This window comes from Silene latifolia, chromosome 1 (assembly GCF_048544455.1).
Source record: "Silene latifolia isolate original U9 population chromosome 1, ASM4854445v1, whole genome shotgun sequence".
Classification (NCBI taxonomy): domain Eukaryota; kingdom Viridiplantae; phylum Streptophyta; class Magnoliopsida; order Caryophyllales; family Caryophyllaceae; genus Silene; species Silene latifolia.
The window spans coordinates 199485233-199507781 of NC_133526.1; the positions used below are offsets into that span (position 1 = coordinate 199485233).

At 39.0% G+C, this 22549-nt stretch overlaps 4 protein-coding genes across 4 annotated transcripts; 1 reads left to right on the top strand and 3 right to left on the bottom strand.

Annotated features, from left to right (window-relative positions):
• Nucleotides 1-3328: 3328 nt before the first annotated feature.
• On the bottom strand, nt 3329-4260 carry LOC141617281 (uncharacterized). Its single transcript, XM_074434466.1, has one exon. The coding sequence runs from the start codon at nt 4111-4113 to the stop codon at nt 3760-3762; it is 354 nt and encodes a 117-aa protein (XP_074290567.1). The 5' UTR covers nt 4114-4260; the 3' UTR covers nt 3329-3759.
• An 819-nt stretch (nt 4261-5079) lies between these two features.
• Nucleotides 5080-5790, bottom strand: LOC141617276 (histone H2B.7). Its single transcript, XM_074434460.1, has one exon. The coding sequence runs from the start codon at nt 5709-5711 to the stop codon at nt 5271-5273; it is 441 nt and encodes a 146-aa protein (XP_074290561.1). The 5' UTR covers nt 5712-5790; the 3' UTR covers nt 5080-5270.
• Nucleotides 5791-9293: 3503 nt separating this feature from the next.
• Nucleotides 9294-12226, bottom strand: LOC141617296 (actin-depolymerizing factor 4-like). The gene is made up of 3 exons (XM_074434479.1): nt 12087-12226; nt 10364-10629; nt 9294-9910 (listed from the first exon to the last, which is right to left on the bottom strand). The coding sequence occupies exons 1-3, from the start codon at nt 12087-12089 to the stop codon at nt 9760-9762; spliced, it is 420 nt and encodes a 139-aa protein (XP_074290580.1). The 5' UTR covers nt 12090-12226; the 3' UTR covers nt 9294-9759.
• Nucleotides 12227-21212: 8986 nt separating this feature from the next.
• Nucleotides 21213-22487, top strand: LOC141617323 (histone H2A). The gene is made up of 2 exons (XM_074434509.1): nt 21213-21539; nt 22057-22487. Exons 1-2 carry the CDS (start codon nt 21327-21329, stop codon nt 22303-22305), a joined length of 462 nt encoding a protein of 153 aa, XP_074290610.1. The 5' UTR covers nt 21213-21326; the 3' UTR covers nt 22306-22487.
• The last annotated feature ends 62 nt before the right edge of the window (nt 22488-22549 follow it).

Genomic DNA, 22549 nt, shown 5'->3' on the forward strand with positions numbered 1-22549 from the left:
TATATTATTGGTATTTGTTAGAGTGCAAACCCATGTCCCATATCGGTAGAATAAAGATGGAAGATCATCTTTATAAGTGTCTACAAAATATAATAGTACGAGGCCTTTTGGGATGGAGCCCAAGAGTAAATCCGTGAGGGCTTGGCCCAAAGCGGACAATATCGTACTATTATGGATTGTGGACACAGACGCAGCAGAGGCCCAACACAGGGATATTCACGCTTCCGCATAACAAGTGGTATCAGAGCCCAAGGTTCGACTTGGGCTAGACACGGGGATTCATCAGCAGGCCCAAGACTTGAAGTTGTACACTGTAAGGCATGGAACTCTTAGCTCGGGGTGAGTCCTTGAGCAAGCCCGGTCCAGGGCTAAATGGATGAAAGGCGTCATAGGTCTTGTGGGACAAAGACCATTTGTGTACTAGAACTGTTGATCAGGTGGACCCTTGTCAGATTGGGTGCCACAGGTCTGGTGGGTCCTTTCCAGGTTGGATGCCAGAGACCGTTTGTGTTCTAGCACTTCTGAAGTGGCGGACCCGATCCAGGGTATATTGGATGCAGAGGATGTTTGATATGCATGTGTAGCAAATCCCCAAGAAGGGCACTTGGACATGCAGACTCAGGAGCATGTGGGGGCACTCACTTGACCAGACGGTGACATGTGGTGCAAGACATGGCTCGTGGTAGCATGGTGTGTCGGCTAAGGGGAGGTTATCAAGACTTGTGATGTTTCGGGTGTCTAGAAATTGGGGCTGTAGAGTGGGAGAGTCCTCCATGGAGGTCAAGGTCCGAGTCAAAAGATGATGGTCCTTGGTTTGAGGGGAGGATTGTTAGGGTGCAAACCCATGTCCCATATCGGTAGAATAAAGATGGAAGATCATCTTTATAAGTGTCTACAAAATATAATAGTACGAGGCCTTTTGGGAAGAAGCCCAAGAGTAAATTCGTGAGGGCTTGGCCCAAAGCGGACAATATCGTACTATTATGGATTGTGGACACAGATACAGCAGAGGCCCAATACAGGGATATTCACGCTTCCGCATAACAGTATTTAACTCCATTTGAAATTTAATTATAAAATTTAAGCTAGAAAAGAAATTGTTCAACACTTTTTACTCCGTATAAGATTGTCGATTTTACTAAAATTATTTTATTAACTTTGTTTTAATAAAACGTTGTTTTTAATTATATCACTATATCCTGAAGGCATTATATAAACAATTAAAAAAAAAGTAATCAAAATTTAAGTTTTCATATAGTATGGAGCAAAGATGGATATTAAGTTAAAGTGTAAAAAAAATATATCATAAGTAAAAATATTTATATCACATTGTACATATAATTAGTGCAATTTCATGTATGTAACAAAATAAGAATATCCGTTAATATGTCTATGCAAATTAAAAGAATATTATCCCTTTTTTAAATGGTATATAGAAATTATTTATTGTATGAAATTAAACAGCATTGTCCAGTTATAGATATGATATTATGAAGCCCATTTATAACTTAAGTCGAAATTAATCAAGATGGCCCAGTTGTAGATATGGTGTTATGAAGCTTATTTATAGCCTAATTCATTTAGGCGGGAAAACTTTAGAGATTTCTTATTCTTTTAGTTTAAGGGGGATGTTTGGATATACAAATAGTTATTTCTTTTATACTCGAATACTCGACTAAAAGCACATAAATGAGTTTTTAGGGTTTATTTATAAGTTAGGAAAATTACAATGATTATAAAAATATTATTTATAACGCAAATTTGAAGATCACCCGCGCAAGCACGGGTTCAAAAACTAGTTTGGGATAAATCCATTAGGATTTTCCCTCGGGATGCAATCCGTTATAGAAAAAATGGCTCTCTACCGATTCAAATGTAACAACATACGGAATAGAACGGTAGAAAACCAAGAATCTAACCCAATAACAAAGTAGTAATATTCTCTTGGGTCAAACCCAAGAGAGGGACACTTAAAACCTGAAAAGAGATTCAATTGCACTTGAAACTGAAGAATTTCTTGTCGAGTTTTACTTCACATTCAAACATTAACAACACCATACTCGATAAATTTCCGAAGAATACATCTCCATAAAAATATGTTCCACAAATACAAAACCCACTCATTTAGAATACCAGAGACTCTAAACATGAAGTTCAAGGAAACCAGCAGGATTCATAATTAAGCCAAATTCAACAGCCTATTAAATGGCAGTGAAAAATTGCTGTCCATATGACCATATCTACCACGGTCATTTTGCTTTTCACCTTTGCTGTGTCGAGAGACCTTCATAGGTCACACAAAGTCACAAACTACAATTGGACTACATTTATCCATTGTGAGTTAGTGACAGAAATCAAGGCATAATAAGAGAATAAAAAACAAATAGAAATGTCCCGACATTTTCGATTGGTGTAGTGTATTTGTATTCCGTGTAATTTAAATTATCGAGTTATTACTCTTGAATTCCGTATAGAATTTTAATTTGTTACGAGTATTTTTTACTCAAAAGCGTGGAAAATGAGCGAGAAACTCACCTGCTGAAGTTAGGGACTAAGTCGGAGAAGTGGGAAGTACGAAGTAATTTGTCGATCAAGTTTAACACAATCCGAGCATCAAGCATGTCACTGCTTCACATATTCATTTGAGATGATAAGTCCCAAGTGATCCGAATTTTAATATGTGATTTAAATCGGCTCAATAATTTCTCCTTGGTCATTATCGGAACACCCTACCCTGATTGACTAGTTCACTAGCATGACAATATGTTAAACATCATACTTGTAATAATATCTAATTTTGCATTCCAGTTACCACATATTGCAAGGAGATAAACATAAAATGAGACGAATGATCCTCAATTGAACACATAGTAACGTCGAGTGGCTAATATAGTACGATTTGTGAGTATAAATATAAACAAAGTAGAAGTGATCATTCATCCATATCAAAGAGTATTTCTTAAGCATAGTTTCATTTTTCGAGAAATGGCAGATTCGATCAGGAATAACAAACGCCTGTACTTGCTGTTTGTTATACTTGTCATACTTTCTCCTATAATCCAAGCGAAAGACGCTCAAATCTTTGTACCAAAACATGAGGTAAACAGAAACATTCACCCTGAGGTTAAGAAACCTCCTATTACTTTAAAACCATCTCCAACGGTATCACCACCGTGTTTTCCACCTCCGTGTAAACCGCTCTTACAACATCCATCCGTCACTACCGCGGCTACTTCAGCCCAGGGTGACAAGAAACTACTTCCAAAACATGTTGGAGGCAACTAAAGAAAAAAGCTTATGGTTGACTACATGAAGAGCTACAACGAGATTTTCTATGGATCGATTCTTATTACTTGCAAAAACTATCTCACTTGCTGTGTTTTACCAAAATAATATAGGACTTGTAATATGTATTCTCCGTCTCAATCATTTGTTTACCATATCAATTCATTATGATGAGTATTATAATCAGAGGTAGGTAAACAAATAAATAGGACGGAGAGACTAGTAATAAATAGTTTCATAAAACCGTCTTCAAAAGTCTGTGTGCCGATGTAAGAACCAATTCCGGAATATCTTTCATTTACATAATTGAAGATCTATTATGATTTGTGAATACTAAAACACTGTTATTGTTCAACATTTCTCTTGCATTATTGTCTAACAAATTTAAATCGCCCAATAAAGTTAGTACTTCCCTTTCATTTGGCATGACTTATCTAACGAAACTAATATCAAACTCACAGTTTTCTCAAAGCTTCAATTATGCCAGAGACCCAACGATCTCAGCAACAAGGCGGAAGAAGTCACAATTAGAGCAGCAAACATTGTAGGGATCAAAATATCAAGCGAAGAGCGCTTCATCATGTAGGCAGGGAAGCAAAGTCGTTCTCCTGGGATGTCCAACGGTAGCCTCACGAGTCCATGGACCCCACATGACCGGGAGTACGTTGATGAGAGAGACACTGTCGACAAAAAAGCCAGTTCTGGAGAGAATGATGCCACCGCCACCACCACGACCAGTAATGTCGTCCATGTCAGCGCGTAGTAAAACGACGGCCGATGAACTGAGAGCTGGACATAAGCTGATTTGAGAATAGAAATGAGAGACATGATAAACAATGTATCTTGGTAGAGAAGTTCCGGGTTTTCACAACAATGTAATGTAATGCCCAGCAAATGTGCAGTCTTTATTGAACTTACAGTTATAAAAGTGCTTTTTTAGCTGCAGAGGAGGAGAGTCACACAATTCATACTTGTATAGACTGTCAATGAAAATACGGATATGCCCTTGTCGAATACTTGCAAAAAAAATTAAACATAAAGTAATGATGGATATAAAGTTTGTCAGAGGACAATGATGCAGTAAGCCAGTAATTAAGAATGAACTCGAGATCTACAGAGCCGAAAACATGCTACTAGTATGCAGAGTGATCTATCCTCGTAAACAGATAAAAATTGTGAAGTCGGGGTCATGTTTCACTTTGTAGGTGCTACGATTCCAGGACAGAACAGAATGCAACGAATTTGCAGGAAGAATAACGGGATAAATATAGAAATGACCTTCGGAAACAGCTGTTGAGCAGTAACATAATTTGATGGAACATCTGAGACAAAGATACACCACAGAATAACCTTACAGATGATACCAAGACTTTGCAGGAAAAACCATGGGATAAATATATAAATGACATTCTGAGAGTTTCTGATACTGTAATTCCTGAGTATCTTCTGCAAACTCCTAACTGATATTACTGGTAGCTCACATAATACCATTATCTAGTAGACAGCAAGTTTTAAGTTGCATACATGAAACAGTAGAATTACCTATCAGGACGATTACGAAATGATGCATATACTAACTAGCAGGCACTGGTTACCATGATTTGAGAACGATTCGGAATTTACTCTTGTTTCACTATTAGTTACTGTACTTTCTCAGAAAGTTTGCAGGATGAACACTGAACTAACAGTCACCAGGTCCTAAACAAATCAGGTCCTCTCTTTGTTGAAAATAAATCGACAATTCTAAAGAAACCGAGGCAGTACCGCAGAAAGGATTAATTAAAAACAGAGAGATTTCAGAGTAAACTCATTCATTCATTAATTCCTAAACATAGAAACGGAGACATAGTTACAACATCATCACCATAACCAACCAAAGTTCCATACTACTAAACATTTCATTCAAACAAAAGCTTAACCTACGACACCACCTACACATACCTAATTCCGAAAACAACCATAGATTAACCTAAAACCTCTACAATCTAAGAGCTAGTAAACTTAGTAACAGCCTTAGTACCCTCAGAAACAGCATGCTTAGCCAATTCACCAGGAAGAACAAGTCTCACAGCAGTCTGAATCTCCCTTGAAGTAATCGTCGGCTTCTTGTTGTACCTTGCAAGCTTAGAAGATTCCTGAGCAAGCTTCTCGAAAATATCATTGATGAAGCTGTTCATGATACTCATGGCCTTGCTGGAGATTCCGATATCGGGATGAACTTGCTTGAGAACCTTGAAGATGTAGATCTTGTAGGTTTCAACGCTCTTCTTGCTTCTCTTCTTCTTCTTGTCTCCTGCTGCTGCTCCGGCTTCCTTAGGCAGTTTCTTTCCGGCTTTCGGCTTCTTCTCCGCTGGGGCTTTTTCTGCTGCGGCGGCTTTCTCGGCGGGCTTCTTCTCTGCTGGTTTCTTGTCAGCTTTGGGTGCCATTTTTGGTGAGATTTTTAGATTTTAGATTTTAGGAGAGAGATAGAGGAATGAGGGTTAGCGGTGAGGAATTGGGGATTGTTTGAGATGTTTATTTATAGGTGAGAGGGTTTTAATTTGATTGGTTGATGGAGGGAGGCACGGATTGATGAGGTGGTGGGAGGAAGTGTGTTTCTGACTGTTGATTTAATGAGATGATCTACGGTTGGAATTTGTTAGCGGAATGACGACGATTATTTTCTTCAAATGCTCCACGTTGCGTTTTTTCTTTCACACGGATCGATGACATGGCTTAGTCCATAGTAATCTGAATTGTTTTTTGCTTTTTTCCTATTAGGTAGAACCGTTTTTCATTGTGACCGAAATTACGGATAAAAATAGTTGAGTAGAGATGTGATCTATCACGTAGATACGATTGAGGCTGTAATTGATTGAGCCGGTTCGTCAAGTCTTTCGAATTGGCTCAGTTAAACCGAATTTGAGCTCAAATAGTTGAATAGAGATATGTTCTATCATGTGGATGCGATTAGGGTTGTAAACTTGTAATGACTGAGCTGGCTCGGTCAAACCAAGCTCGAACTTGGTTAAATCTAAGCCGATCCCTACCTTAACAAGCCTCGACTCGAAAATTTATTTGGTCTTGTTTATAGGAATTTTTTTCCTACTTATTATATATTGTAATATTAACTTTCAAATTATATATCATTTATTCATTTTGACATTTGTAGATACGATTGGAGCAGTAATTAATTGAGCCGGTTCGTCGAGTTCTTGGAATTGGCTCAGTTAAACGGAGCTCGAGCTCAAATAGTTGAATAGAGATATGTTCTCATGTAGATGCGATTAGGGCTCTAAATGTCTGAGTCGGATCGTCGAGCCCTTAAAATTTAATTGGTCAAATTGAGCTCGAGCTTCGCTAAAATCTGAGTCGACTCTAACTCAACAAGGCTCGACTCGGAAACTTATTTGGGCTCGTTTATAAAAAAATTGTATACTTTTTTATATATTATAAATATTATTTTTCGAATTATATGTTATTTTGGCATTTATAAATATATATAATATAATATGGAGATCTTTTAGGTGTTGTTTGGCCAAACTTAAAAAGTGTTTTTGTAATTGAAAAAGTAGTAGCTTGGTCAAACATGGTAAATTAGAGAGTTTTAAAAGTGCTTTTGTAATTGAAAAAGTAGTAGCTTGGTCAAACATGGTAAATTAGAGAATTTTAAAAGTGATTTTGAAAAGTTAAAAACTGATTATTCACCCCAAAAGGAGAAGTAGATATTTACCAGTAGGGATCCTCTGTCCCACTTTTGTGTCCCATTATATGTGCCACTCCACTTAACTTTTGACACATCACTTGTTGTAAAATAAAATATTGCAATAAATGTGTTAATTTGTTGATGTGTTAGAAGGTAAATGGAGTGGGACACATAATGGGACACCAAATGAGACAGAGGATCCCCATTGGATATTTACTACTTCTACATCTACTTTTTACATAAATAACCAAATAAGCAAACAAAAGTTGTATTAAAGTAGTTAGGCCAAACATATAAATTTTGTGAGAAACCGCTTTTACAAAAGTATGGCCAAACAACTAAAACTTTTCCGAAAAGTAACTTGTGAATAAACTCATTTTAAAAAGGAAAAGTCATTTTCCATAAGCAAGGCCAAACAACACCTTAGTATTTTATAATTTTATATGTTTAAAAAAAATATATATCCATATTAAGTTAGATTAAAAAAGTGAAATGAGAATATGAGTTCAGGTGCTCACGAGAAGGGAAGGAATAGGGTGGCTGATGGCCGAGGTTACAAACCGCAGGCCAACGGGGTGATTATTAGTGTGGATGCGTGACTGAAGGAAGGAGAAGGAATGGGTATCAGAGCTGTTTCTAGGGACGAGAATGAGGATGTGGGCGAGCTCTTTTCAAACTTGAGCCGAGCACGAACTCGAACTCAAACTTTAGAGCCGAGCTCGGGTTTAGGTCGGTTTGGTTACGACCCTAGACACAAGGACACTACTGTGGTGAGCTCACTTGAGCACATAGACCAACCTATAGTTATCTACATTCCATCACTTTCGCGTAAGTGGTAAATGACCCCCTTAAGTTTGCTTTGATGTGAGTTTAACCCCCTTAAGTTTACTTTGGAGTAAATAACCCCTTAACTTTTCTCTAATGTGAAATCAAACCCCTTTTATTTTTCCGATCAAAATCTCACCGGATTGTTAAATTTTCACCAATTCCGATGACCTCCAATAATGGTGCCTGTTTTATCTCCCTTAGCTTGATCGCTCGCGAGATGTTACCTACTTTGAAGAAGTCATGGATAATTTATTGTCATTAAAGGATGAAGGTTAACGGAGATGTATGAGGTCCCGGTTAGCTATATTCAAGGGTGTTATTCACGAGAATTCAGTCCTTATGGAGTAGGTTGTTCAGCAAGGTATATAGTTATGTAGGGAGCTATTATTCATGATGAATATTAACAAAACATGATTCATATTATTAGCCTTAAACTACAATCATTTTTGGATATGTTGTTCTTCAATACACTGTGCTCTATGCTGATCTTTCCGTGACTTTCATGTTCTGATGTTCAGTTCAATTGACTAAGAACTTTTTCGAAACTATAAAGCTTGTGTGATCGGTGAGAAATTTGATCGGTGAGAAATATTGATGAGAAATTGGTAAGAAATTGATAATCCAATGATATTTTGATCGGAAAAATAAAAAGGGCTTGATTTCACATTAGATCAAAGTTAAGGGGGTTGTTTACTCCAAAGTAAACTTAAGGGGGTTAAACTCACATCAAAGCAAACTTAAGGGAGTCATTTACCACTTTCGCGACTTTCTTCATTGTTATATCTCGCACTCAACGTGTCGCCGTCCTGTAGCACAACTCGGTGGGACACTATTACCCTCTTGGTTTCTCCGTGTTACAAGGGTTTTCCGCGACACGAATATCTCGTATCATTATTCTCGTTTAGTCATTTTCGTTTCATTACTTGCTTTTTTTCCTTTCAATTAGTTATTTAGTATAGCCATCATAATTCTAAGGCTAAAAATCACCTCATCTTCAAGCAAATTGAACCTAATTGGTGAAATTTGTCCAATCCTTGTTACAAGAGCACGATTGTGTTTATACTTGTCTTGCATCAACATAATATTGCTACATTGAGAATGATGAGCAAGTGTATTTGATACATTATGCACAAATGAGCGCAATTCAAACATAATCTCAATTTAGTCAATTGGTTAGGGGATAGTGAGTTTGATCAACACTATCGAACAAAGTGTACTAAGTTGAAGGCCAAGAAAAAATTACTGGGAAATCGTCTTATTGACAAAAAACGTAAGCCTGCATGATTTGGCCATCAAAAAAACGTCTCAAAGTAGCATAGCCGTATCAGCAGCAAGCGCCATAACACCACCTCTATTTGGGATAAATCTATCAGAATTTTCCCTCGGGCGTGTGGGCAAGAAATCGGGATGTAATCCATCATAGAATCTCTACCGATCAAATGTACGAGTAACATACAGAATAGAACATGAAAATCGAGAATCTAACCCGACAAGATCCAATAACAAGGTTTGAGTTTTACTCCACATTCAAACTTTAATAACACCATATTCGACAAATTTCCGAAGAATAATACATCCCAATAAACATATGTTTCACAAATACAAAACCCACTCATTCAGATTTACCATATCTACCATAGTGCTAGACTGCTAGAGACACTAACCATGAAGTTAAAGGAAACCAGCAAGAATTCACAGGCCTGTAAAATGGCAGTGAAAATGTGCTGTCCACCCCACAAGTGATACATACTAGCAAGTCATTTGGAAAACTGAATACGTCGACAACAATAGGACTGAATATTAATCTAAATATAGGCACAAGATTTCAAGGTCAAACTCACACAACTTAAGCAACATAACATCCGGCATCTGCCATCGACAAGCTATAGACGTCACTTCCTTTTCCCGTTATAAAGATGGCACGAGACAGAAAAAAGTATGTCCATAACTAGCCTGTTGAATCAACGGACTCGGCTATTGAACACATCGAGATCCATTTCAGAAGGATCGGTTGCTTGCAGCTCCACCTGAATCCCGTCCAATTCCCTCTTGAATCGATCCTTTGAACTTGCATAAATCATTTTGCTTTTCACCTTTGCTGTGTCGGGAGACCTTCATAGGTCACACAAACTACAGTTAGGCTACATTTATCAATTGCGACAGAAATCAAGGCGCGAGAAAAAAAAATAATAGAACTGGGTGTGGCAACTCATGCAAGCGTCATTCAACCAACCATGGTTGAGACTTGAGAGTCGGACAGAGTCAAAAGTAGCAAAGTAACCTGTCAAATGGCGGGCTCTTATTGGCCATGCAAAAAATTGTCACTATTTGCTTTTAAGTTTTAGTCCTTGGATTCAAGTATGGTAGAATGTAATCGAGTACAGTGATTTAGGTTGCTGATAAAGTCAAGGTAAAAAATTACGAGTTGTGAATTAAACGTCGTGGGTTGACGAGTGGGACATTAATATATTGATGGACCACCCAAGAGAGCAGTGTTGATGATTAAGATAACTCCAAGATAAGTATGACAAATCAGGTAGTTTAAGTAAATAAGGCAAGGTATACCATGCAACGAAAAAGATCTTGCTCTTCTGGCAGTTCTCCTCTGTCACGAAATCAAAATCAAAAACAGCATAGCGACATTCATCAGCTGGAAGGGATGCAGTGAAGTCTCCATAGGTTTCATTTGGCTTCCCCAACTTCTCAACAACTACCTGCTTCTTATCCATCTCAACCTTAAAAACAATGAAACGGTATGTGCGCTTGGCTTTCAGATCCAAAAAGTTCAGCTTGCAGTCATCGTGCACAGCAATTCCAGACGCCGCATTGGCCTGTAGATTCCACAAAACAAAGACAACCAAGATCAAAACAGGGATAGCAAAATTGTCTACACATGCTAGTATGCTACCAGCAACGCTGTATAGTGGCAGTGATTCTAGTGAATACTGTAACTAACTAATACACCCATGGGCTGTGTCATGTAAGAGGTAGTACACAACAACAACAACAACATCAGAGCCTTAATCCCAAAATGATTTGAGGTCGACTGACATGAATCATCCTTTAGAACCGTCCATGGCTGAACGCACACCTCAAAAATGCAAAAAAAAAAAAAAAAAAAAAAAAAAAAAAGAAAAAGTGAAAAACAAAAGGGGAGTGAAACATAATACAAAAGCCAAGTAAACTTATAGGTTTTAAAATCGAAGTCCGGATTTCTTTTATAAAAACTTAGAATTTAAATCGAGAATAAAGATTAAATGTAAGAGGTAGTAAGACGTCACAATTTTAGTGATTGTTTAGTTTCACTAGATGGTCACCGAAATGGAAAATATGTTAAACTCGAGTCATCAATGTGACATTAACTCAAACCTTGATTATGGCAAATTTGGACACTGATAATTGTTTGAAAGCAAGTAAAATTTTCTCATCTCCATCAACCTTAAACAAACAAAATAGTGGAAAAAACACGAGTATTTTAATTTTGGTGCTCTGAGATTTGGCCTGATTTCACTTTAGCGCCCAAAGGTTTCAGTTAATTCAGTATCAGTAGAGGGTTTGAAAGTGAATTATGCATCATCAAGGACTCACAAAGCATTGGCAAACACACTTTAGCATATTTGACACTCAAAATCCGCAATTCCCCACCATAGATTAACCACTTACCCATAGTATAACGCGACTAAATTGTAACTAATCATCTGGAAACAATAAAGGTACATACAATCGTAAACGCTCTTAGCTACATCAAATCCTCTAACAATTTCTGAGTAATGATCCAGCTTACCATGATTACATTCCAAAACTCGCAATATTATACGCAAATCGTTCATTTTTTAAACCATACAATGTCCTAAACGATCACCAGCCTTTCTACTTAGGCTTCATATACAATTAAGATCTTAAACTATACGCTTCTTAGCTTATACTAGCAGATCAAGTTTCAATCGATTTAATCATTAGTTAAATACTTATAAATATACACCCTATGTCCCAATTATTTGTTTACCTTTTTAATTATTTCCGAGTGTATTTTAATCAAAGACAGACAAATGATTGAGACGGAGGGAGTACTAATTGCATGATCCAGCTAGTGATACTAACAACATAATATCATGAAAAAAAAAAAAAATCAAGCAAACTTAGCTAGATCTGAACAAATCTACAGCTAAATTACACCAGATTAACGTCAAAAAAAACCATAAAACTAAATTAAATCCACAGTCAAAACATAGTAATCATAACAATAAAAAGACAAGCAAGAAATGGAAAAAGAGATGATTAAATTTACCATGGTGAAGTGAACAGAGATGAGAATATGAATAGAAAATAGAGATGAGAAGATTATTAATAAGAGAGTGTAAATAGAGAATGGTTGGGAAAATGGAAAGTGTAAAGAGAAAGGAAGAATATGAAAGGCATTTTAAAAGCAAAGGTTGAGAATTTGAGAGGCTCAGTGAATAGGGATTTACGGTTTTGCCCTTACTAAAGCTACCCTTTAACTTGAAAGAGAGACTTATGTCGATCAATGAATGATGGTTTGCATATGCTTGACAACGGTGAGATAGAGAAAAGACGGATCTACTACTCATTCTCTACCACGTGTGTTGTAAGGTTCATAATTAGAAACCAAATACAGATTAATCCTTCTAAAAGGATAGTAACTACATAAAATGAATTTAGAAGGATTTATGGGTGGTTTGTTCGTAAAAGGATAGTATATAAAATGAATTTAGAAGGAGTACGAAGAGGTTAATCTTTCTAAGATTTTGTAAGATAATGAGAAAAATATATGCTAATCGGTAATCTTAACCTATGACCATTTCTCTTGCCAACTTTTACTCTTTACCAACCCTATCACTGTTACCTTTATCGCCGGATCATCGTCGAGATGGATAATGCATGCTTCACTATCTCATGACCTTAATGGCAACCAACCCCTTAAATCTCGGTTATCACCCACCGAAAATGACAATCCTGGGTACGGGGTAGGGTTGGTATTATTCTGATGGGCATGAGGTTATTTTCGAGTGTAATAGTGAAAAAGGGTGTTACCGATGATAAGGGCAATAAGTGATTGTGTCTTAGGATTATGAAGATTGAGTTTGCCTTATTAGTTGTGGTGTATGTTATGGTCAGTACCCGAGAGTTTGCTCAACGTTTATATTATGCCCGTATATGATCGTTATCAAACCATATGGAATTTGATGTAGGATAGCATGTTCATGCATATCTAGGTGAGCACGTGTTATGTCATCGTCTTTCAATCTTTCTCTTATGGCTTATTTGTTGTGTGTGACTGCCTTAGTTAGGTTTTATAAGATACAGTCTAATACCCGCCCCCTTAGAGACCCGTTGACTAGTAGTTGACTGACCTTAAACATATGGTAGACCCTTGAGAACCTTTCATACAGACGGACTTAGCACTTGGTGACCTTTAGACGTGGAGAACTCGATATAGCATAAGCTACTCGATCGAGTAGTCTAGGGACTCGATTGAGTAGAGGCCACTCGATAGAATAAGTCACATACTCTTCAGCGGTAACATATATATCGTGAAGTCGTGAACCCCAAATTAGTTTTTCATTTCCTTTCTTCCTAAACCTAATCGACGACACTTCGCTCCTTTACGCACCTTCAACCTTGAGATTCCTTTTTCACATGGAGACACTATGGGGATGGGTACTTGAGTCGGGGGAGCGGTCTTGTCGCCGGAATGCCGAATATAGGTAAGTCATCATCATCATACTTAGATTTGTTTGTGGTTATGGTTGTTAATAATAGGGTTTTCCCTACTGTTTTGATAGGTGTCTATGGTGGTTACGTTGTCTTAGTACTCTTGTATGCGGTGTTGATGCTGATTGCTAAAGGTAAGTTTTCCTACTCAGTATTGTTGATTGTTGTCTTGTGTGATGTATAGTATTGTTGTTTGTGATAGTGATGTTGTGTTTGTATACGGGGCGCGTCTCTGCTGAGTGGAGTCATCCTGGGAATGGCTTCACGCCCTTGATTCGCCCTTTGTGGTTCCCGCCACAAGGGGGGTGTGCACATTAATGGACATTGGTTATTCGCTCGATGGAGATGAGCGGAGCTTAGGTGGGAACGGTTGCAGTCCCCCAATGCCGGTGTGGAATATCTGTTGTGATAGATATTCTGGCATGACTTTACCTTCGGGTTAGTCAGATATTGATGGTTGATTGGAGTTGGAGATGTTTTGTGTATCTTGTATCTTGTGTTATCTGTTGTTCTTCGGTTCCTGACCTTGTGTGGTGCTGTTTGTCTTTCTTCTTGTTATGTGTCTGCCGTGATCCATTATGGTGAGCAGTTAGTCTTAGGAAGTGTTGATATGTGGAGCTTAGTTGGGTGCTTTGGAACGACGAGTCTATCACTGAGTCATGGCATGGATAGTATCACCGTAGTTGATAGTTGTTGTGATCAGCTGTACCTTTTATTTTGTTAAGTTAAACCTGTAATAAACTTTAAATTGTTTTCTTGTTGACATTATGATATTTGCTACTCCTCGGATAACCGAGATGGTAATGCCTTTATATGCTAGGGAAGGTTTTGTTAAGACTCCTTGGTATATATGAGTGCTACATACAAAGTATAAAGGCTTCTATGTAAATGAATGTAAATCACATATATTGTAACACCCTCATTAATTGGGAAACCTTCCTCAAGCCCATCATAGTATTCATAGTCAACGAGGGTGCTACACAACTTAGTTTCCCAATGTAATAGTGCGAACAAACCATTTTAAGCATTTAAATAGATAAGTATATAGTTGAGAAGTTATAATATATTCGGGGATTAAATAACAATCTCAATTATACAAAACCAAATCAAATAAAGTGGAGTCTAATATAATGTTATAAAAGCCAAGATAAGAAAAGTAGTGACACGCTAAAAGGAGACCGCTCCAAGCCACGACTTATCAGCATGCTCAAACTACCTGCAAGCCATTGGTCCTCATATGATCGGAAATATCATACGTTTCACCACAGATATTTGAAAACATTTACGGCCAGTCTCAATAATATGAGTGCTTACGACATAACAAGTGAATGCAATATGAAAGGTAAATATGATATTCACAAATGAAATATGATAACATAAGTGTCCTCCAATCACCACACCTCCAAACAAACCCGATGACGATATCGTACGCCGCCACCAACAGCCGGACCGCAGTCCGTAAAACACACTAGGGGCACGCCCACAGTGCCGATCCCGGGTGCTAATCGGGCCCCAGCCAGACGTCGTAACACTGCACGAGCCCCTCCATACTCGAGTCATGAACGTGCACGTCCATCTTGGAGTGGGATACTCCAAAAGGCGACCCTAGCGTAAGACGGTCTCCCGATCCGTCTTACGTCTCCTCAACAACCCAGCACAACATAACAATACTCCACCACCAATATCCTCCAACCACCACAAGTCACCAATGCATACAATAAATATTAATTATACCTTTTCACACAATCATGAATCATAATACGACATGAATGCACATGTTCATCATTAAACCAACTTACTATCAACAATTTCCCCTTTACATGTTATAATGCAACCTCAAATGACAATATGAAGTTAATACCACTTACTCACAAACATAACATGATAAATCTCCAATACTAGTATGCAACCAACATTAAATTCCCAACTAATCATAACATAATGCAATTGTGACATGTATTATGGAATTTATGGCAATTAACACAAATGTAAACAACGATATTACTAAGACTGAGTAGGGAAATCCTATCTCTTACAAATCTTCAATCAACAAAGCAAGCACACTAAGAGGGCTCCTCTACGAAGTCTCCTCCTATAAAAATTAATGTAACAACTATCACAAATACATCCTACAATATTAACAATACTAATTAACCTTGAATTAATCCACTTAATTAACTAGGACATTAATTAAATTCCCATAGGACAACTCTCCCAAAATCTAGGGTTTAGTAACAAAATAAATAAAGAAAAAAAGGATCGTTAATGACTTACAAATGTAAAGAAATAAAAAGGTGAGGGCTTGAACACAAAATCTTTAAAGAGGTGTCTTCAAGGATAAGGTTCTGGAGAATTTTGAGGGATTTTTAGGGTGATTAGGATAAGATGAGAGATATTTATGGTTGTGGAAATGAAAGAAATCCGAAAAAGAAACTATTTATACCTAGGCCTAACACATGAAGCCCAATTCGCCAAAATTGCGTCAGAGCCAGTACACTCGGTCGAGTGCTTGGTGATACTCGGTCGAGTGCACCAACCACTCGATCGAGTGACTTATAATCAAGAGCTCGTCAACTGCCCATAGGGCATTCGGTCATTGTACTCGGTCGAGTATAGTGTCACTCAGTCGAGTACTCTGTTGTACTTGACCGAGTGCACTACTAGAAAACACGGGAAATTACATATATAAAACTCCTACTACCATTGCTGACACAAACTACATTGCTGTCTACCGCTACCGTCGACAAATGACCCTAAAATCATCCATGCAAATAAAAACTCGCTTAAACACAAATATAGAACATCAACCTATTCAAAAAAAAAAAAAAAACATAGCCCAAACACAACAGTCATGATTTAAAATGTTTTCCCCAAATTTTTTTTTTTTTAGGGTTGCATTATTGGACGGTGGGGCTGAATGTCGGGTTGGTAGAAAAGGTAATCATCGATAAAGGAATGTAGCGGGGTCGAGGTTGTGGTGGTTTATGAGTTGATTTGGCATATGACATGCTCGAATATTTTTTATCTTATTCAAGACTTTTTGTGTGTTTGACCAATTAATATGTTAATTTTGGTGTTTGGTAAATAACTATCATGGTCAATATGTTGTTTAACAACAAGTTGTTTACCTCAGATATTAATTGGCACGCTATTAAAAAAAAGTACTCATCGTTTTATAAAGGATATATAACAATATACTTCATCCTATTCCGGATAATATTCCCTATTCGGCATTGACACAAAATTTAAGGGTTTGATTAAAACAAGCATAAAGTATTGTTATGGGATGGGGTAATTGGAGAGAGAGAGAAGGTATTGTAGCCTTGTGGGCAGTGTTGTGGGTGAGGCGGTGATTAAAATAAGTATAAAGTATGGGTGTTGTGGGATAAAGTGATTAAAATAAGTATAAAACTTTATCAAAAAAGGAAATATGAAAGGTGTTATGAATAGACGAAAAAAGAAAATAAAGAAGGTTATTTAGAATATTAAGGAGTATTAATTTTCATCAGTTAATTATCAAACAATTTATCTAATTTTGCTAATTAAAATATGTTTGTCAAACTTCTAATAAAATATGGCACATGTAAGTTGTTTTCGCTAAAAGTTGTATGTTGATTACCAAACATGATCTTATAATACCCAAAAAAATTCGCCAAAAAACTATAACACCTCCATACATTAAGGTGTCTTACCAAGGACCACCTTAGCATATCAAGGTGCTACCATCTCGGTTGCCTGAGGTAGAGTATATCAAATTGAACATCAAAGAACAATTATAAAATGCCAAAACTGTTTAAAGTGTAAATACAACTGAAATTAAGCTCAAAACGTTTGTAACCAAAACTGTTAAAAGAACTATAACGTAAACTGTCAACAGAAGCTAGATAAAACTGGTGACGATTATACCCCATGCAACACGCGTGCTATCCACAGCTATACCTGCTCAATCAACTGCTCACTATCCCCAAATGGATCACCACAGTTTTGAAAACAATACCGTGGTTAGTTAACTGTATAATCAATATAAGAATTTCACAATACAAATAATACAACTAGTTTAATAGTGTTCCGGGTGTAATTCCAGAGCAAGTTTGTTTACCACCCGCGCTTGTAAGATGACGTCTTTGGTTGAATCTTCCTCGCCTTGATTGTTTTCCTCGGCCTCTCCTGCAACAATGAGCGAACTGAGGGCTTGGCTTCGTGCCAAGCGTACTCACTCCGACGCTCAAGTCAGTAAACTCGAAGGGACTAAGTTGTATGTTACTTGGCTAAGTATGTGTTGTAGAGAGATAAGGAAGATGTTACCAGATGAATAGTGATTTTTAGGCTAAATTGTGGATCCTCTACTCAATGAGAGTAGAGGAGTATTTATAGACTTTCACCTTTTGTCACGTAGTGGCCAAGTGGCTAGCAGGTGGAAAGACTGATCTACCCCTCGGCCGAGGGACCTATGGCAGGCCGGCGGGCCCTGTTGACTCACTGCCGAGGGGTCTCGGATGTGAGTACGCTGATGTGTGCCCCGACTGGCTAGTTGTCTCGTAGGGACCTGACAGATGCGTCGGTTAGGGTAGTCAGGTCGTTGACTTGTTGTGGATGTCCTTGACCTTGCTCAATGTGTTGACTCGGTCGGCGGGTGCGAGAATATGCCCCATCAATTTGCCCCCAGCGTAGTCTATGCCGTGGTATGGACTCCGATGTATGTTGAGCGTATATTCGCGTAAAGAAACGAATTTAAATCCCCGGCTTCTTCTCCCTCGGCTTACTTTCGTGCGGTAGTACCATATCCCCCTCCACATGGATGTGTAATGGACATCAAATGTGGAAGAGAAGATGGCGGTGGCCGGTGGACCCGAGGTTGAGAGTGCTTGGTGTGCTTTGATTGCCCCCGTCTTTGCCAAGCTCGGTTGATCATGTGGCGGCGGAGAACGGATACTTAGGAATTTGCTTTGAGGAGATGAATAGGCGAGAGATATGAAGGGGCATGTTGAAGAAGCTTGGTCATCTTTGCATTGATTGACGTTCAATCGTTGCAACGATTGACATTCCGTGGTCGCATGTCTGACACGTGTCTGTTCGCTGATTGGCTGACGTTTCATGGGCTGTGCCCTGATTGGTCTTTCTTCATGGGCTTTTTCCTATAAATAGGGTAGTTAGCCCCTGAAATTGGCCCTCAATTTCATTTTCTCTAAAATTTCCTTCTTGCTTAAACTCTCATTGACGGAACTTCTCTCTAGCCTTCAAACTTCTACTCGGCGTAACCCTTTTTCCAAGGTAAACAATCAAATTCTCGATCTTTTCTTTGTTAAATAATTGTTGCTTTGCCATGTCTTCTGCGACGCTTAGGGCCTAGTAATCGTGCGCCGGGGGGTTCTCCGTCGCGTCTTAATGAAGAGGAGATACTAGAGGCTATCCCGATAAGGTCTAGGGGTCCTAGGCCTCTTTCTCCTGAAGTTAATCCAGAAGTTCTGGAGGATTTGGAGGATGAGGAAGATGATGATGCCGAAGGGGCTCATCCTAATGAGGGGAGGCCGTATATCGAGGATCACGGCGATGCCTGTAAGGCTGCCCTAACCGCGCTTGGACCCATAAATTTGCCACCATTACCTCGTCCCGACGCTTTCGTGCGTCACTTCTACTTTGGCAGGGGGTATAGTATCGTCATTCCCGGGGTCGACCAGGCGGTCTGTTGCCCTCCCAAGGGCTACATCGGCGTGTACATTAGACACCTGGAGTATGGGCTCCGGTTTCCTCTGAATGAATACGTTATGGCCATTATTAGAGCCATGAACGTTGCGTGGCCCAACCGCACCCGTTGGCTTTGTTAGGACCATAGTCGGCTTTGTCTGGCTCTGTCTCTTTAGGGGGGAGGTTCCGACGGTTAATTTATTTCGTCGGCTTCACCACCTTCGACCGTCGTTTCTGGTCGCGTCGGATGGTACGGCGTGCGACGGAGCCGGGTTACGTCTCCGTTGAAAAGCTTTCTTCTGCAAGGGCCGGAAGGATCGGTGGGTGTTTGTTGAGGTTCGGAGGAATATCCCTTGCCCCGGTCCTTCCCGGCACCAAGTCAATTTGCGGTGTGAGACTAAGGCGGAGCGTGACAGATGGGTCACCCCAAATAAGCTTAAGATGGATGCCAGCAAGGTCCCTCTTAACGCCGATGAGGAGCGGGCGATGAAGTCATTTGAGGTGGGAGATGATGGGTTGCCGAAGGATGGATTCCTCCGACGCGAGATCATTCTCCGGGATGCGCCGCTCTGCCACGTCGGCCTCATACCCCTAGCACGGGGTGAGTGGGGTGGGTGTGAGGCCCCTTTCTGTCATTTTTAAATGTTCATGTTTCTTGAACTTTGATTTCATTCCTTCCTCTTAATCATTTGCTTTGCTTCTTTTGCGAGACCATTTTGGCCGGACTGTCGGAGGATATCCTTAGGAGAATGGGGCTTGCTGCGACAAGTCGATTGTTGATAAGCACCCTAAGGCTCGGCTCGTGACCGCGAACGCCGCCGAATGATCTCATGGATCGGCGGTGAAAGGCTTAAATGCTTTGAGGCGGCACAAGCGACGGTTATTGGTAATATCTTGCGCGCCGAACGCGAAAACAAAGAAATCGGCGGTGACGGCGTCGCATCGATCCCCGCCTCCCATTCCTTCGATCAAAAAAGGGACAGTGGAAGTCGTTGATGTTATTGCTTTGGGAGGACTCCGTGCGGAGGATCTCCTCATGTTCGTAAGAGGAAAGAGCCTACCCCCATCGACGCCGCCTCTGCTCGCTAGCTACCGCCGAGGCCTAAGCAGGATAAAGGGCATCCGACCAAGAAGGCCAAGCCCTCTGGTACTGATCTAACCTGTGGCTCAGATTTAGCCGGCTAGGTGATCTTGGTTCTAATCAGTCATTGATAAAGTCGTCCGTTTTACTATTAATTGTTGTAGTAATTCTAAGAAGCTTGACAAATGGCGGCAATCTCCAATTAGTAGTGGGCAAAGTTTGCATTATACTTATCTCCTTGTTTCACATCCAGAACAAACAGATCAAATTTCAATGACTGTGAAATGTTTAATTAATTTTAATAGAAGTGGAAATTAGGGGATTTGGAGTCTGGACCTTCATTTGAGTGATAATAATAGAGATAATTGAGAAATTAAATTAGTAATAATTGATTAACGAATTACGTAATTTCTCCATATTTAAATAATCATTCATCATTGAAGAACTTGCGGGTTTTTGAAGGAAGTTAAGGATTCAACAATAGAGAGAAAGAGAGAAAATTAGGTTTCATGTTTTTTAGCTAGGGGCAAACAAATGGAAAATGTGGTGCAAAAAGTACTACAATAAGTAAAAATTGTACTGCGAAAATAAATTCCGTAAATTATTAAACACCTGTCTTATACAATTTTTTATATCGAAGTGAATTTCAATTAGTTCGATTAAATATATAGAATACTCATTTTTTTATTTGTTTTGACTACAAAATTGGTTCTTTTAAACACACACATCACATACCTACCCAAAAAACACAAAAAACCAAAACTCTCTTCCTATTGGTGCACACCCAAGCACACGGATCACTCCAAACCCATCATCTCCACCGTCCAAACCAATCAATAAAATATCAAATCCAACGGCTAAAACTCTCTATCACACCCACTCCAAGAACAACGACCTCCAATATAAAATCATTTCACACAGATAACTCTTTCCCTACTTCTCTCCCACACTTCACCCCATCAATAATTCATCTACTTTTCTCTCTCTCTCTCTCTTTTTACCTTCATTTCCCGGTCACATAACCGACAGATGGACTCCACCGGTGGTAAAGGCAAGAAAGGCGCAGCCGGTCGTAAGGGTACCGGTCCTAAAAAGAAGCCGGTTTCACGATCGGTCAAGGCCGGTTTACAGTTTCCGGTCGGTCGTATTGGTAGGTATTTGAAGAAAGGGAGGTATGCTCAGCGTGTTGGTAGTGGTGCTCCGGTTTATCTCTCCGCTGTTCTTGAATATCTCGCCGCTGAGGTACTTATTTTAGTCTTTTCTTAGACGGTTTTACTTTAATTCCGCGTTTCAATCATTTATTTTCATTAAAATACGTTTCGCAAAGAATAAAACGAGTAGATCGAAGCTTCCATTACTCTTACTACTGATTTAACTAATTTTACCTTTTATATCTCTCTGCTGAAGTAATTAGTCTCTTGTAAGACTGTTTTACTTTAATTCCGACATTTCCGAATATAATCGGCTGGAGATCATGATTAATTTACCTTAATCAGCTTGTTTAAGATGCTGTAAGGTCATTTTATGCTAGTACTTCTTCCGTTTCAATCATTTGTTTACCTTTGATTGAGATGAAGGGAGGATAAATTGAAGATTTATGATCTATTTACATTTGCATGGATTTATGATCATGTTTTTTGTTTGATATGATCGATTGCTAATGAACGCTTCTAATTGATTAATCGATTGAGCTCTACATCTGCTGTATCTAAGAAGTTTGTATTGCGCGGTTGAATGATGTGGTGTTGATGTTTGTCAGGTGTTGGAGTTGGCCGGAAATGCGGCACGTGACAACAAGAAGAACAGGATAATACCGCGACACGTGCTGTTGGCTGTGAGGAACGATGATGAGCTTGGAAAGCTGTTAGCCGGAGTGACAATTGCGCATGGAGGTGTGTTGCCGAATATTAACCCGGTGTTGTTGCCAAAGAAGGCTGCTGAGAAGTCACCAAAGGAACCTAAGTCGCCTTCCAAGGCTACCAAATCTCCTAAGAAAGCAGCAGCTTGAAGCCTAAGCTAATCTAATTAAGAGATAGATGAACTGTTGTTTGTTTGAGTAATGTCATTTGTACTTAATTTGTTCTTCTTTGTTTAGATTTGTGAATTTGCGTTTCGTAGTGATCGGATGTTGTAGTTGTAGCAGAGAATTGAAATGAAAAGTTGTTTATCAGCAAATGTTTAGCATGCAATCTGGTGTTGGGTTGGTTTCTGGTTGAATTTCTGGATATTTTGATGGATGTTGAATTGTTGTA